The 16,369-nt window shown below is 49.3% G+C and overlaps 1 protein-coding gene across 1 annotated transcript; it reads right to left on the reverse strand.

The window, feature by feature from the left end:
- Positions 1 to 503: 503 nt before the first annotated feature.
- Positions 504 to 16,074, reverse strand: LOC126517606 (uncharacterized). Its single transcript, XM_050167375.3, has 3 exons — positions 15,400 to 16,074; positions 5,146 to 5,346; positions 504 to 1,965 (listed from the first exon to the last, which is right to left on the reverse strand). Exons 1-3 carry the CDS (start codon positions 15,757 to 15,759, stop codon positions 1,804 to 1,806), a joined length of 723 nt encoding a protein of 240 aa, XP_050023332.2. The 5' UTR covers positions 15,760 to 16,074; the 3' UTR covers positions 504 to 1,803.
- Positions 16,075 to 16,369: the final 295 nt, after the last annotated feature.

The raw sequence follows: 16,369 nt of genomic DNA on the forward strand, positions 1-16,369 counted from the left end.
TCGTGCGACAGTGACGGCATAGGAGACGACGCGCGAGCGCGATCAGGCAGTGCGCGAGCTGAACACATACAAACTATCCACAAGTGCGCCAGCCGCTCGTCAGGGGTCGCTGCTGGCGCCGAGCGGCACACGCTCGCGTGTTCAAGGTCACAAGAATTGCGATTGTACTCGACATTTAAGTTGTTTGTCGGGCGTATCCAAGCACCTCTGCTCGCGCCGCTGAGCGCGCTTTACCGCAGTTGGTTTATGCATAGAGCCTTCATAATATATGCACTGCTGCAGACGGACGTGCAACGATAGTTTAAGGTCACAAGAATTGCGATTGTACTCGACATTTAAGTTGTTTGTCGGGCGTATCCAAGCACCTCTGCTCGCGCCGCTGAGCGCGCTTTACCGCAGTTGGTTTATGCATAGAGCCTTGATAATATATGCACTGCTGCAGACGGACGTGCAACGATAAATTATATAGTATTCAGACCACTGCGTGCCTCTTCAGCTTCTATTACGATTCTAGTACAATTTCTCGTGTTTACAGGAAAGTTAACTTTTTTTTTTTGCTGCCGTTCCTTCTCCTACTACAAAGCATCTTGAGCAATCCCTCATTGTGTGTATATGCCAGTGACTGGAACCATCGACGTCGTCATCACGATACAAAATGCCAAGGAAAGGAAAGTGCTGTCGAGGACAGCACTTCAGATTCGGCACCTCACACTAGATTATGATAGCGTGTAGGAGCTTCCAAAAGTTTCGGGCAATGGGCCGCCCGGAACGTCCGTCAGAAATGCATGACAACGAGCAGGATCTCTAGACAAGACAAGCGGACAGTTCAAGCGCAATGTTGTGTGTCTAACGGGCGAGACTCCAGCGTATGAACAACTTGTCGTCACACTCGAATGCACTAGTAACGCAACTCGTGCAAATCTGTGGCTCTCGAGAAAATGAGGCGCAAACGCCTTGCTCGCCGGCTCGAGGAGCTAGATAAATTGCATACGAGTGCTCGTGAACTTTGTGGACGCTTTTACGGCCTCGGAAGAAGCGAAAAAAAGATTTCTATAGGAGCGCATTGTGCCAACATGCAAACCACGAGAACAGTTTCGAGGAGGTTCCAAGGAGCTTCAGGTACATTGTGGCGTGGGTAGGCTACGAGCACGTCAAGAGCTGTGGTAAAGCCGAGAGTTATGCACAAAGAAAGGATTAAAAAAAAAAAAAGCACAGGGAAAGCGCTCGAAGACACTGACACCCCACTCACGTGCCAAAACTCTGCAACAAACAAAATCGCGGAATTATTGGCGTAATAAAAATAGAAATGAAAGCCACGCAATGCTCCAGTCACGTCACTCTTGAGAGACCTCATCATCAAGAGCCGAGATAGCTGGTACTCAAACAACGGCATCAACACGACAAACAGAAAACATTGGCCAGGAATTGGTGTCGCCGACCCAGAGGTCCGTGATGTACCGGACTCTCGCACTGGGGGCGAGCTCGACGAGTTGGAACGTAGCGCGATTCCCGTCGCGTCGGGTTCAGTTCGCCACAAAGTCGACGGGCCGTGTCGTCGCATGCCAGTGCGCACTTTGCCTCCAAGAGGTGACGACTGCAGGCGCCCACGCATCGCACGTTATCCCACACACGTGGCTCAGAGCACCTTACAACAAACACTCACAAAAATAAAGCACAGACACAACGAGAAGATGATGAACAGGCAACAATGGGTGAAGTATACTCGAAACCACCCACGTGACACCCCAGTCAAACAGAGCGGGCAAAGTGATTTCGCAGCGCACGGAAAGGGTCGAGGCAGTTTCAGGTGAACAAGCGACACTTGGATGTCGGGTTCATGGGTGACCCGACCCGGCAGCCGAAAACCTTGCCGAACTGGGTGCTGTCCTTGACCGCTTGGTTGCAGCTCAGCTCCGACACCTTGGCGTCCTTCGAGCTGCCGTCGCACATCAGGTAGCACATCATCTGCGACACGATTGAACGAAGGGATTGAGTGGTGCTGCTTTCCTCTAGGCCCGTGGCTGCTTTCGCCGAATTATCACTGCGACGTGCGACATTTGTATGAAGGACGTACAGGCAGACACCCGAACGACAAACTCCGGGCAGCAACGTGAAAAATCGGGATTCTGATACTCCGTTTCAGACTGCCAGGTGCAACGCTGTGGAAGCTACGCAAGAAGTTCGGTTACGAAAAATGTATCACTCCTCGCGTACCGTCCACGTTTCGCTGTGCGCCAGCGACGTTTGCCCGCACGAGCACTCACGTGAGCCTGCCGCGACGGGCTGCAAATAAAATTTAAAAAAAAACCTAAAAGAGATACAACGAAAAAGTAAAATGAGCTAAGACAACGCATTAGCAGCCGTGCACACATACAGTTTGTTCCTTTTCAAAGGTTACTTTCTTTTTCTCAATGCTGAATCTAAATAATGAACAGTCTCGCTTAACTGCTGGCAAGGACACCGAACTTTTTGCTGGCGCGGATGCAGCCACTGCACAAGGTGTGTCTGGCCTCCACAGCATCGCGCGCGATGTTTGAAACGGAGTGCATGTAGCCTGGCTAACTCGCTCATTTACACGTATGGTACCCGGCGATCTCCTGTTACCCTAGATATGTTTATTTTTTGCTCGCGATTCCATGTAAAATGTAAGTGCAAGGTAATGATTATATGTGTTTTTGGTGTTTTTTCCCGCATATCTGCATAAACTTTGCGCACACGTGTATCACGTGTATCAAATATCGATGGGAAGTACGACGCATGCGTCTCGTCCCTCTCTCTTTCGCGCTGGCATTAACTGAAAAATGCAGTGTACCAATTCGCCAGACTGTCCACCTTCTTGCTGCTACGACGGGGGGTCAAAATAAATTTGTAGCCCTCCCACTGTGACGCTCCAATAACCTACGGTACAGTCTTGTTACGCTACAAGTCATAATTTAAGTTCAGTACGCCTGCAGGCAATGTGGGATTGAGAATGATCGTGTGCATATTTTCACGATATCATATATGACAATGGCGTAGCCAGAATTTTTTCCTTGGGGGGAGGGGCGTGGGGGGGGGGCAAGAAGGGCGGGCCACATACTAACACAATGTTCTAGGGGGGGGAGGGGGACATGCTGGTGCGCCGCCCCATGGCTACAACACTGTCACGTGGGTTACATCTTCGATCGGGACGGTGTACCCCACTGGGCATTCACTCTTCGCACTTGCGACGAGATGAGTCATAAGTCTGAATACACCGCCCATACTCATGTTACCATTGTGTCTATATGTGTTGACGGAGTTCCTTTTGACGTTTTTCATGAGCTTATACGCCCGGTTACCCGCATTTTTTCAAGTGTATTTGTCGTGGTTATCTAAGCTCTCTGACACGTTTCGTTAGCAACATTTTACGCTCTTGTCCAGTCTCGACTGTGTGCGTTTCAAAATTTCATCTGTGGCTGTGCGTGCACTTTTTGCTCCCAATGTTTTCTTTTTCTTCTTCTCGCGTATTGCATGGGGAGAACCGAACTCCCAGGCAAGAATGTGCTATATGGAGCACAAGTGGTTTACTCCCGTCCTGGCTTATGAAAAATTAAAGAATATGCAGTAGGTTCTGCAGAATTTCTGCATCCTGAGACTATGCTATGTTGTGCAGGTGTTCTGCAGAAAAAGAAAAAAAAAAAACGCGTGCCGATTGGTAGCGCGGAGGTGACAGAGGCCGGCAGACGGTTTGGTTTGCTTTCTGCAGCCTCCTGGCTTGAAGGTAGTCGTCTTTGCCAAAATGACGTTTTGTCGCACGTGTGCACTTATTTTCTTCTGCTACACCAAACCAGAGATTTCATATATATATATATATATATATATATATATATATATATATACACAGTCTAGCCCGGTTATAACGAAGTCGGCGGGAATCGGAAATCACTTCGCTATATCCGCTATTTCTTTATATGTGGACTATGAAAAAAGAAATGCTAACATGGGCATACCGATTTATTGCCGCTGAAAGAAGTGGTCCAGCGTCCCCTGAACACGTTTCGCGAGTTCGGACTTCAGGATTGCGGCTTCCATACCATCCAACTTCGAACCAAAGATCTGGTCGAACTCCGGACTCCAAGGTACATCCGTAGCGTGTCAACAGCTGCGATGGCCGCTGCGGAGGTGACCGGCGTAGGGGCACAACTAGCATCGTCGCATTCGCTGTCGGAGGCGCTGTCCGCCAAGGTCTCTTCCATGGCACTCCCGGCAACTTCAGTCGTGAAGTCCTTGGTGGCAACAAGGTCCTCGATGGCGAAAACGAAGTTCATGTGGCTTAGACCCGCAGGCACAAGGTTCAAGTCGCTAGCGGAATCCCAAAGCTGCATGCTGCATCGATGCTGCCGTGCGATGCAGTGAAGCAACCTTTCGCTCCGCGGGAGAGCAGACGACGCCATGAAAGGACGCCGTCAGCCGAATTTTGCTCTTATTTTCGCGGAAAAAATCACCTCAACGACGCAAAAATGTGTTGATTGACAGATTATTTTTCGGTTCGTATTAAATCTCATCGTTATATCCGCTGACGCGCTCTTATTTACTTCGATAAAACCGGACCCAAAATGTATTGAAAATGCAAAGATGGGAATGGGAAATTGAAATCCCTTCGTTATAACCGCTATTTCGCTATAAGTGGCTTCGTTATAACTGGGCTAGACTGTATATATATATATATATACATACACACATACATACGGTATTCTGACGAAGGCTGGTCAACCAGCCGAAAACGTTAAGTACGTCTTCCAAAAGGTTCGTCGTCTCTTTCCTACACACACACACACACGCACACACACACACACACACACACACACACACACACACACACACACACACACACACACACACACACACACACACACACACACACACACACACATTAATGTGTGTGTGTGTTACGTTGTATATATATATATATATATATATATATATATATATATATATATACATATATATACATATATATATATATACATAATGTTCAACAATGCCTCCGCGAAGGGTAGCTGTAAGATATATTCGAATAAAAGGACATACGGCACCACCTACAGCGTCACTGCTTTGCATTGGCAGCGAAGAAGCTGCAACGTTACGAAGACGCGCAAGAGCGGCTCTCAAAGCTCTTCCAACCTGGAAGAACGTCCGGTCGGCACCGAAGTTCTTGAGATCCTGAGCCTTCTGCTTGGATGTGGCGACCTTGTAGGCGCTGAACACGATGTCGACAGCAGACGACCGGTAGATGGGCTCTTTCATCGAGCTAGGAATGTCAGGATTTTGCGTGTGGACGCAATTCATGCGATTCGTCAGGTCTTCCTTTCCGCTGGGCGGAACCTGAAACGCGCAGAGAGAACGATAGAGAGAGAGAGGGGGGAGGGAGAGCAGTCAGCCATACTTAACTGACAAAAATCTGATCACTCCCCACCTAAAACGTGAATATCGGAATGCGTAAGGCAGTACATACATTTCGACTTTTCACTCTTTTTACATTTTTTTTGCGTACAGGTGGGCACATTAAGTGGATAGCTACTTATGCTCTCTAACATTCGTCGCCACTGGCTCACGTTCCTACTCGAGCCCATACATACTTTTACAACGCTCACTGGCGTTGACGCATGCTTTCATTCGCGCATCAGACCCCACTGACGTCCATACTCGTGTCCACTTACTTTACGCACACGTTTGATTAAAGAATCTATTTATTTGCTGAAACCTGCGGAAAAAAAAATTGCAGAGGCACTTAAAACTGCTTACGTGGGGGAATGCGAAAGCATTATAGTCCCTTTAGTGAAACGGTGCTTTTGTTTTTGTTAGTTTTTTTCCGTGCGTTCCTTGTCCGCGCAAGCTCTCGCCTGCGTTCTAAGTGTGCCTCGGCAAGGCCAAATCACAACGCGCTCATTGACCCCGAGAAGGTCATAACTCGAAGGACCACGCTCAGCGGCGTTCAATTGGACATTGAATTCTTTTAATTTTGCAGACTCATTTTATACACTCGTGACGTGACGCCACCTGCTCCCGATTGGCTGCGCCGTTCCGTGTCCAATGACGCACGCACTAGGCCACACCTTTCAACGTGACGTGTCCACTGACGCACGCACATGCCACACCTTTCAACGTGACGTGTCCACTGACGCACGCACTAGGCCACACCTTTCAACGTTACGTGTCCACTGACGCACGCACTAGGCCACACCTTTCGACGTGACGTGTCCACTGACGCACGCACTAGGCCACACCTTTCAACGTTACGTGTCCATTGACGCACGCACTAGGCCACACCTTTCAAGGTAACGTGTCCGCTGACGCACGCACTAGGCCACACCTTTCACCGCGACGTGTTCAATGACGCACGACCTAGGCCACACCTTTCAACGTGACGTGTCCAATGACGCACGCACTAGGCCACACCTTTCAACGTGACCTGTCCAATGACGCATGCACTAGGCCACACCTTTCAATGTGACGTGTCCAATGGCGCACGCACTAGGCCACACCTTTCAACGTGACGTGTCCACTTACGCACGCACTAGGCCACACCTTTCATTGTGACGTGTCCAATGACGCACGCACTAGGCCACACCTTTTTATGTGACGTGTCCAATGACGCACGCACTAGGCCACACCTTTCTACGTGACGTGTCCAATAACGCACGCACAAGTCCACACCTTTGAAAGTGACGTGTCCAATGACGCACGCACTAGGCCACACCTTTCAACGTGACGTGTCCAATAACGCACGCACTAGGCCACACCTTTCAACGTGACGTGTCCAATGACGCACGACCTAGGCCACACCTTTCAACGTGACGCGAAAGCATTATATGCCCCACTTCGCGAAAAAAGTCTGTCTGTGCTGCAAAGTGGAAACGACAACGAAGACAGAGAAAACCGCGTTCGCCGTGGCGCGAGACCGACGTCATCGCACGTGCCGGAGCGGCTTGAGATCGTCGGAACAAAGGGCTGTCACTGAATAAGCGGGCGCAGTGTTCCCTTTCTTGTGTGGGCGTTATTATGCTCCTGGCCGTCCGGCCGGATGCCGTTCCCGCCTGGTAGCAGTCATAACAGTTGAGTTATAACAGTGGCGACGAGAAACGAACCAGCACCTTGATGACGGCGAACACTCCTGCCATGGCGTACCAAGTTCCACAGTTCGACGATGCCAAGGACAAGTGGTCGTCGTACTACATCGGAGTCGAGTCGTACTTCGAGGGTAACGACGTCGTCGACGACGCTAAGAAAAGGGCGCTTCTCATCTCGGCACTTGGCTCGAAGCCTATCGACGTACTGAGTGGGCGTTGTGCACCGCGGAAGGTGAGCGAGTTAACCTACGCGGAAGCGGTTACCATTCTCGAAGAATTTTACGCACCCCCGCCAAATGAGATAGCCGCAAACTTCAAGTTCTTTACCCGCCTTCAAAGGGAAGAGGAATCAGCTCAACAGTTTATCGTGGAGCTTCGACGCCTGGCTGATAAATGCAACTTCGGGACCATGTTGAACCACCTGCGGCGAGACAGGATCGTGTGCTGAATTCGTAGCAGTGGTGTGCAGAAGGCACTGCTTTCTCACCCGAAACTGTCATTGCAGGAGGCAGAAAACATCGTGCTTGCAGCAGAGGATGCACGACAGGGTGTTCAGCTTATGAAGCAGACGGAACCGAAAGAAGAGCCCGAGCTTCACAGACTAGCGGGCGATCGACGGCAGCGACAGGCAGGAAAAACCTGCAGTCAGGCGAGTGGATCGTCTTAAGGGTTGCCATAGGTGTGGAAGCCACAAACACGGTGAGGCGACTTGTGCCTTTAAACACGCCAAATGTTTCAACTGTAGGAAAAGGGGCACCTAGCTGCCGTATGTCGTTCTAAGGAAAAGCGACCGCAACAGAGCTTGGCGCTGAGTAGCGGTTCAATGGAAAATGCCGAAGCCGAGCTCTCCGCACAGTTGTATACACTAAAGCCGCAACAAACCGCAGACAACGGAATCGTCAGCCCGGTACGACGCAATTTTTGCCGGGGCGGAGCCGACATCGTGATGGAAATTGACACCGGCTCACCCGTGTGCGTGGTGTCCTCGGACGTCTACTGCCAACATCGCACAAGCTGGCCCTACCTTGAAAAATCCAGCTTGAAGTTGTCATGCTACTTGGGTCCGTTGCCTATAGCCGGGAAGCTCACGCTTCCAGTTTCATACTGCGGCACGACTGTTACGGCGTCACTGACCGTTGTTCGCGTCTCCGGACCGAGCCTGTGTGACCGTAATCTCATCCAGGCTCTGAACAACGAAGGGGCTGCGGTTTTGAGCGTGTCCAGCATTAAGGAGCAAGGGCTAAACTTTCAAGCGATCCTGTGTGAGTACGAGGACGTGTTTGCACCTGAACTGGGTCTGTTCAAGGTTCCGCCCGCTCATCTATACATGAAGGAGGATGCGGTTCCAAAGTTCTTCAAAGCCAGGCCACTTCCATATGCAATACGAGAAAAGGTTTCTAACGAGCTGGCCAGGCTTGTTAAATCCGGAGTCCTGTCCCCGGTGGCTCACTCGGAGTGGGCGACACCGATAGCTCCGGTAATGAAGAAAGACGGAACAGTTCGATTGTGTGGCGATTACAAGCTAACGATAAATGCCAGCTGTGTGACGGAGCAGTACCCACTCCCGGTAATCAATGGCCTTTTTGCTGCACTGCACGAGGGTGACGTTTACAGCACACTGGACCTTCGACACGCCTACAACCAGGTTCCCCTGGAAGAGCAGTCAAAGAAGCTGACGGTCATTAACACACATCGGGGATTATTCTGCTTTAATCGCCTGCCATTTGGTGTGTCTTCTGCCCCAGCTATCTTTCAGCGAATAATGGACAGCGTCCTGAACGGTTTGCCGGGAGTCCAGGCGTACTTGGACGACATTCTGGTTGCCGAGAAGGGGAACGACGGCGGAAAGAACCTCAAGGCAGTTCTCCAGCGCGTTCGAGAGTACGGCGCCAAGCTAAGGAAGGACAAGTGCACCTTCAGGATGCCTGAGGTTTCGTATCTTGGCCACAAGATCAGTACTGGAGGGCTGCAACCTCTGGAGAAAAACATGGATGCTATCATGAAGGCGCCAACACCCAAGAACGTGAGCCAACTGCGTTCCTACTTGGGTCTTCTCACGTATTACAGCAAGTTCCTTCCCAATATGGCCAGTCTACTATCACCGCTCTACGATTTGCTAACCAAAGAACGTCGCTGGAATTGGGGCTGTCAACAACGGGAAGCGTTTCAGAAGTAAAAAAAAAAAGCTTTATGCAATGCCAAAATGCTCACTCACTTCGATCCCTCACTGCCGCTGCGCTTGGAGTGCGATGCGTCACCCAACGGAATCGGAGCGGTACTGTCCCATCGCATTGGCAACATTGACATGCCTATAGGTTTTCGTTCTCGAAGACTTAGCAAAGCGGAAAGGAATTATTCCAAACTGGAGCGTGAAGCGTTGGCCCTAGTGTTCGGGGTATCAAAGTTTCGGGATTACCTACTGGGAAGAACATTCACCTTGATCACAGATCACAAGCCGCTGGTGGGTCTATTTCGCGAAGATCGTCCCACGCCCATCATGGCTGCCGCAAGAATTCAGCGTTGGTCCTTGCTGCTGGGAGCATACCAATACAAGACAGAGTACAAACCTGGCTCAGACAACCTGAATGCAGACGCACTCAGTCGGCTTCCTCGAGAAACCACCGAGGACACATCAGAGGAGCTACACAAGTACGTGCACTCGCTGCAGCAGCTGGATGACACGCCCCTTTCGTCGGAAGCAATGCGACAGTTGACCGAGAAAGATCAAGTACTTGGAATTGTCAGGTCCTACGTGCTTCATGGTTGGCCAAAGGATTGCAAAGCACTCGATCCGCGGTTGGACCCATACTTCACACGAAAAAGTCAGCTAACCGTTTACAAAGGTCGCATTTACTGGGGTCACAGAGTCGTGATTCCCGAGGCTGCTCGTGGTGACATGCTGCAATTCCTGCACGAGACACACCAGGGAATGTCTGCAATGAAGGCATTGGCCCGTACTGTCGTGTGGTGGCCCGGCATCGACGGAGCTATCGAACAAATCAGTAGGAATCGTACTACATGCATACAAGCAAGCGCAATGCCACCGGCGAAAATACCAATAAGCTGGCCACTAACGCACGAGAATCGGTCACGTGTCCATTTGGATTATGCTGGTCCAGTGAATAAACCATGATCCTAGTGGCCATAGATTCACATTCAAAATGGATCGAAGCAATTCCAGTGCGTCATGCCACAGCATAATCGACACTTACATCCTTGCGTGAAATCTTCAGCAGGCTGGGCATACGAAAAACCATTCTGACAGACAACGGAACTCAGTTCACGTCAGAGACTTTCATGAAGTTTCTGACAGGAAATAACATAAAGCACTTTCGTACGGCACCACATCACCCCCAATCGAACGGGCTTGCTGAACGCGCCGTGCGGACGCTGAAAGATGGCCTCAAGAAGGTTAGGTCAGGTGACTTGTATGAGCGATTGGCTAAACAGCTCTTTAGCTACCGTAGAACGCCCCTGGATGATGGACGATCACCGTCTCAACGACTTTTGGGATACCAGATCCGTTCTGGGTTGGACACATGCCTTCCACCACCCGTAACCTTTCCTATCTGTCCACAGGCAGAGCAAGAAAACAAGCTGAGCCCGGGCACTCCTGTTTGGGCTCGCAACTTCGGAGAGGGAGAAAGGTGGCTGCCAGCCACAGTGAAAGAAACAAGAGGATCCCGAATGATCACCGTTGAAAAGGCAGAAGGTGAGCTTCAGCGTCACATGAATCAAGTCCGTCCTCGATACAGTCCTGTGCCGGCACAACCTTCGCAAGGTCAACCAGCTGGTGTACCGACGCTACCAGAAGAGGCTCAACCAGCTGTGCTTCGTAGATCGACCCGTATACGAAAATCCGTACAGCGGTGCTCACCTAAAGGAGGGAAGAGTGCTGCAAAGTGAAAGCGACAACGAAGACAGAGAAAACCGCGTTCGCCGTGGCGCGAGACCGACGTCATCGCACGTGCCGGAGCGGCTTGAGAACGTCGGAACAAAGGGCTGTCACTGAATAAACGGGCGCAGTGTTCCCGTTCTTGTGTGGGCGTTATTATGCTCCTGGCCGTCCGGCCGCATGCCGTTCCCGCCCGGTAGCAGTCATAATAGTTGAGTTATGACAGTCTGTGCAGTCGACTTGACCGATAGATATGGTACCAAAATGGCCGACAGCGCAAAGAGCAATAACGGGTCAAGAAAATGCTTGGATTGACATCAAATTTCTCAGGGAGGGTCCTGTAAACGAAATCAGTGAATGCCTTTGAAAGTGAAATGTCGTAAATTTTCTTCTGGCTGGGAATCGAACCGGGGCCGTTGACTAAAGGTGTGACTTGTGCATGCGTCATTGCAAACGTCACATCAAAAGGTGTGGCTTAGTGTCTGCGTCATTGGACATGGGACGGCGCAGCCAATGGGGGGCAGGTGGCGCCACGTCATGAGTATATATATATGAAACGAGTCTAAAGAATAAAAAAAGCATGAACGTCTAATTGAACGCTGCTGAGCGCTACTTCGAGCTAGGCGCATTTTGATTCGCCCTTACCGAGGCCTAGTTAGAACGCAGGTGAGAGCCTGTGCAGGCAAGGAACGGGCAGAAAGAAAGCTAACACCCCCCCCCCCCTCCTCCCCATTTAACTAAAGGGAATATAATGCTTGCGCATTTCCACATATAAGCTGTCTTAAGCAAGTCCCTGCAGAATTAAAAAAAGAAAATAAACATTGCATAGTCTTTTCTTGTGCTTTTCCCTTTATTTATAATTTCGTCATGCACTGGCTCTCTAATTACTACCTTTGTATGCCTTTTCATTACCTTTATAACCCTGTGTTTGTATTGCCCCCCCCCCCCCCCTTCCATTCGCGTGAACGTGCATTGACTGCAACTTGCGTTTCCTTTTACTTCTGTACCCCCTGTGATGCCTGAAATAGGCGCTGCGGGTACCAAATAAATAAACAAACGAACAAATAAGCAAATAAACAAACAAATAAATAAATACGTCGCTCCCACTCCCTGTCGCCGACTGTCGTTGAAACTCGCGCCTGTTCACGTTCTCGTCCACAAAAAGTTCTCGCCGCCGGCCGTTCCCGTCTATACCCACGTCCGACCGCAGCTCTCGTCTCTGACTCGCGCGCCAAAATTTCTCGAGCATGAAACCACTGTGGAATGACTGGTTGAGCTGCAGTGCGCTTGCGAGTGAGTGTGCCGACTCATGCTCACAGGCTGCGCTGTTTTGGGTATGCCGCAGAATTATCACTTCAACTAAGGCATAGCTTACAGTATGGTTCCTGGTATGCCGAACAGAGTTATTAGTTTTGGATAGTAAGGCGATCTACCTAATTAGCAAACGAAGCTGATTAAACGAGCGATCCGGCGAATCAAACCACTTGAAGTTGGGTTTGCTGAGAACGAGACACACAGGGCACTGTGCGTGTGTGCGCGCGTGCGCGCGTGCGTGTGTGTGCGTGTGTGTGCGTGTGTGTGTATGGGTGTGCGTGTGCGTGTGCGTGTGTGTGTGTGTGTGTCTGTGTGTGTGTGTGTGTGTGTGTGTGTGGTGCACTGTGATTTACCGATACGTGTGCTATTTTCTTTCTTATGAAGAAGCCATTATACCATTCGACATATTATGGAACACAGGTAAAAATACAGCACTTCTAAGATGTGCTTGGCAGCGATTCCATAGGCGTTCTGAAAAGCAACTGGTATTTCAGACAGCACTCCATCGTGCCATTTAGCGAGACTGAATAATAAAGTTCATTGGTGTCAGTTGAGAAAAAAAAAATAGAAGAAAGAAAGCCGATAACCATGCCTGCGTGTTGGCCTTCAGGAAGGGAGCATATTCGGAATTCTCGACCTGAAAGCAGTCGTCAATCGTGGTTTTTGCTGTAGTAAAATGCCACTGATTCTTGCCAAGTTGCTGTTTCCGCCCTCTATAGCTGTTGGTTTCCAACAGGCTTTACGTTCTGCCACGAAAAAAAAAAAAACAGAAAAGACATCTAGTCTGCGCCTCTTATTGTTGTCTATTACACGCGGTGTAATTTACCCACGTACAGCTCGGACGTTTACACCTTCGCTTTGCATTGTCTTTCACCCTATATGTACGAAAACACACACATTTGTTGACAGAGCTGGCAGCATGAAGTGCGTCAGACTTAAGCAAATGTTACGCCGCCATGCCGAAACACACGAACACACGCATGTACTTTTGGTTCAAATGTCTTTTAAAGTTTTTGGACTCGAGGCTGCATTTTTCACCTGCACGGGTTTGCCGGGCTTTGGAACTGACCCTTAACAAGTTCATCTTGCCATTCACATCTGCGCACCTAAGGGTAGTAAAAAGAGACATCGTTTACTCGTGTTCTCATAATGCATTAAAAAAAAAATCTTGTGAGCGTTGAATCCAGTTGAATTTTCAAACATGCACTAATCGCTTAGCAGGTTGTCAGGCATATGAGGTTAAGCAGGTTATCCTGAGGCTCTCATGACATATGCGGCTGAAAAAATAAAGCAATGTATGTAAAGAAGTCCCTTTCTGCCAATTCCACATGCGCTTCGTCAGCGTTGTGTCGTCTCCTTTCTGTTTTTCTCGTTCTTGGGTTGGAAAACACAGTACGGTATGTCATGCAGTGAGTAAAGCAGTAAAGCAGACAAAGCAGCTGATGCAGCGTTATATGTGCGCATCACGCTAAAGCTCGCCGACGTTAGACGCGCAGAGTGTTGAAGTGCTTCAACGAATGAAGCATCAAAACACCAGAGCGCGGCTGATGATGATGATGATTGCCTCCCCTGTGAAACGGGGCGCTGTCAAAGTCACCTAACCTGTCTGAGTTAATCAGGTATGGTAGGCTTTGCATTATAGCATTTTTGTATACTTCTACAAAACCTCTCGGTATGTATGTATGTATGTATGTATGTATGTATGTATGTATGTATGTATGTATGTATGTATGTATGTATGTATGTATGTATGTATGTATGTATGTATGTATGTATGTATGTATGTATGTATGTATGTATGTATGTATGTATGTATGTATGTATGTATGTATGTATGTATGTATGTATGTATGTATGTATGTATGTATGTATGTATGTATGTATGTATGTATGTATGTATGTATGTATGTATGTATGTATGTATGTACGTACGTACGTACGTACGTACGTACGTATGTATGTATGTATGTATGTATGTATGTATGTATGTGTCTGTCGGTCGTATATATGTATGTTCGTTCCACACCCTCTGATGTGAATTTTGTGTCATTTTATTGCGATAGAAATTATGTGGACAGTTCAGGTAAAGTTTGGCCGTTGGCGTCGCCGTCACCGTGATTTCCCGTACATACTTATGCACGCGTATGCTATATATGTTTACCTATGCCTCATATACAACTATACGCTATACTGTTCAACCAAAAAAAGCTGCTAAGACCAATCTTATGTTCCTAACTCAATTTTCCTCAGAATTTTCATTGAGAATTGCAGGGGTGCAAGAAGAGTCGTGAAACATTTCTTTCGCGTTGAACGCCCTTTTTTTAAAAATTTTACTCGCAATGTGAAACAATATTAGTGCTGCTCCCATTCTGAAAGCGATGTAACTAACCGGTGCCGCTCTTTACGGGCAGGCCAGTGGCAGCGTGTGAAAGTGCCATTGCAGGCCCTAACACACCGCGTGCCGGGCAGGGCCTGCATCCGGCATCTAAGGGTGCATTTAAGGGCGCCAGAAAGGTTTCGCGCGCGCCCGTGCATGTTTAGAACACGGTCCGCCAGGAGTCCCACAGCGCGACGCTGAACTTTGCTATCGCCGTCGTCGTTTTCTTTTTCAATCTCAAGCGTGTCGCGTCCAAGTGTCATTTTTTTTCCTCCTCACGATCTCCCGCATGGCTGCGCCGAAGCAAGTGCCCCAGGCAATCGGTCGTTGTCCCACACGCTCTCAGGACTGTGTACAGGCATTCGGGCTGCAGCTATCATCATCATCATCATCATCACCATCATCATCATCATCACCATCAGTTTGGCTAGGCCCACTACAGAGCGTAGCCAGGCTGATGGTGGTGATGATGATAACGGTTCATCATCATCATCATCACACCACCATCATCACCACCACCGCCACCACCACCAACACCACCACCACCACCACCACCACCATCATCATCATCATCATCATCATCATCACCATCATCAGCAGCAGCAGCAGCAGCAGCAGCCTGGCTACGCCCACTGCAGGGAAAAGGCCTCTCCCATACCTCTCGAACTACCCCGGTCACGTGCTAATTGTGGCCTTGCTGTGGGGAGCAGCTATGTGCTCACCTTGACTTCGATCAGCCGCACGGCACCCTCCCCGATGGTCGTGCCCAGCGCGCCGTAGTTGGCGGCCTCGGTCAGCTGCTCGCCGAACAGGGGCATCTCTCCGTACAGCGGGGGTCCCCGCAGGGTCTTCCGTATCGCGTTGTACAGCGTGTAGTAGTGATTGGTGCGCAGCCACCACACGTAGTGCGTGTACATGTCGCTCCAGTCTTCCTTGGACATCATGCGCCTGACCGCGGCCACCCGCTTCCAGTTGGCCACCAGCGAGTCCGTCATTTCGGCCATTTTGTCCAGCCGCTGGCGTAGGTTGGCCTCGGTGAAGCGCTTGCGGTAAAACACGAGTTCCTGCGGGTGTGACGTCATCTTCTCGCGCGTCGTACATGTATGTACCAAAATGCGCTCGTTAATGCGTTCCAGTTACTCACTCACTCGCGGAAGGTTTTCGAAAACGACGTAGTCCTGAACAATATCTTTCCTTATTTTCGACAAAAAAGAAAGAAAGAAAGAAAAGCACCAGCACTAACTGCTGTTTGTCAAATATGAACTTTCAATGACTCGCCCAAGCTTCCCTACGATTCCCTGTATATGCTTTATCGAAGAGAAAATCCATGCTTAAACCGTGCCACACACTGTGGCAATGTTAATGCCATTTAAGCTTCTTAATGTGATTGAGTATAATGTTGTGTCTACATGCGCATTGGTAATGTTAAACGCCGCAGGGATGATCGCTGCAGTGAGCTCAATTTCAATCGTACCGTAAGAATTATTTAGGGGGTGATAGTACGACAACTGCCACTAAAACGTTAATATTGCGAGACAGCTGTTCAGCCTCAACGGTTTATCTCGCAGGTGGGCGCTATTCATTATGGGAAACATACTTTAGGTTAGTCCAGAAATATATATTTTTTTCGGCATGCCCTAACTGCAAATATCAAGAGGCGAGAGTATACGCGTTCGACGGGCGAACACATTG

The sequence above is a fragment of the Dermacentor andersoni genome, chromosome 11, assembly GCF_023375885.2.
Source record: "Dermacentor andersoni chromosome 11, qqDerAnde1_hic_scaffold, whole genome shotgun sequence".
In the NCBI taxonomy this organism is placed as follows: Eukaryota; Metazoa; Arthropoda; class Arachnida; order Ixodida; family Ixodidae; genus Dermacentor; species Dermacentor andersoni.

What these genes read in the sequence shown, in the direction of transcription:
- LOC126517606 (XM_050167375.3), bottom strand. Translation starts at nt 15,759, where the DNA reads ATGACGTCACACCCGCAGGAACTCGTGTTTTACCGCAAGCGCTTCACC. An exon ending in TGCGGCTGATCGAAGTCAAG is followed by an intron (nt 5,347 to 15,399) that starts GTGAGCACATAG and finishes TGCGCGTTTCAG; the next exon opens with GTTCCGCCCAGCGGAAAGGA. An exon ending in CCGACCGGACGTTCTTCCAG is followed by an intron (nt 1,966 to 5,145) that starts GTTGGAAGAGCT and finishes ATCGTGTCGCAG; the next exon opens with ATGATGTGCTACCTGATGTG.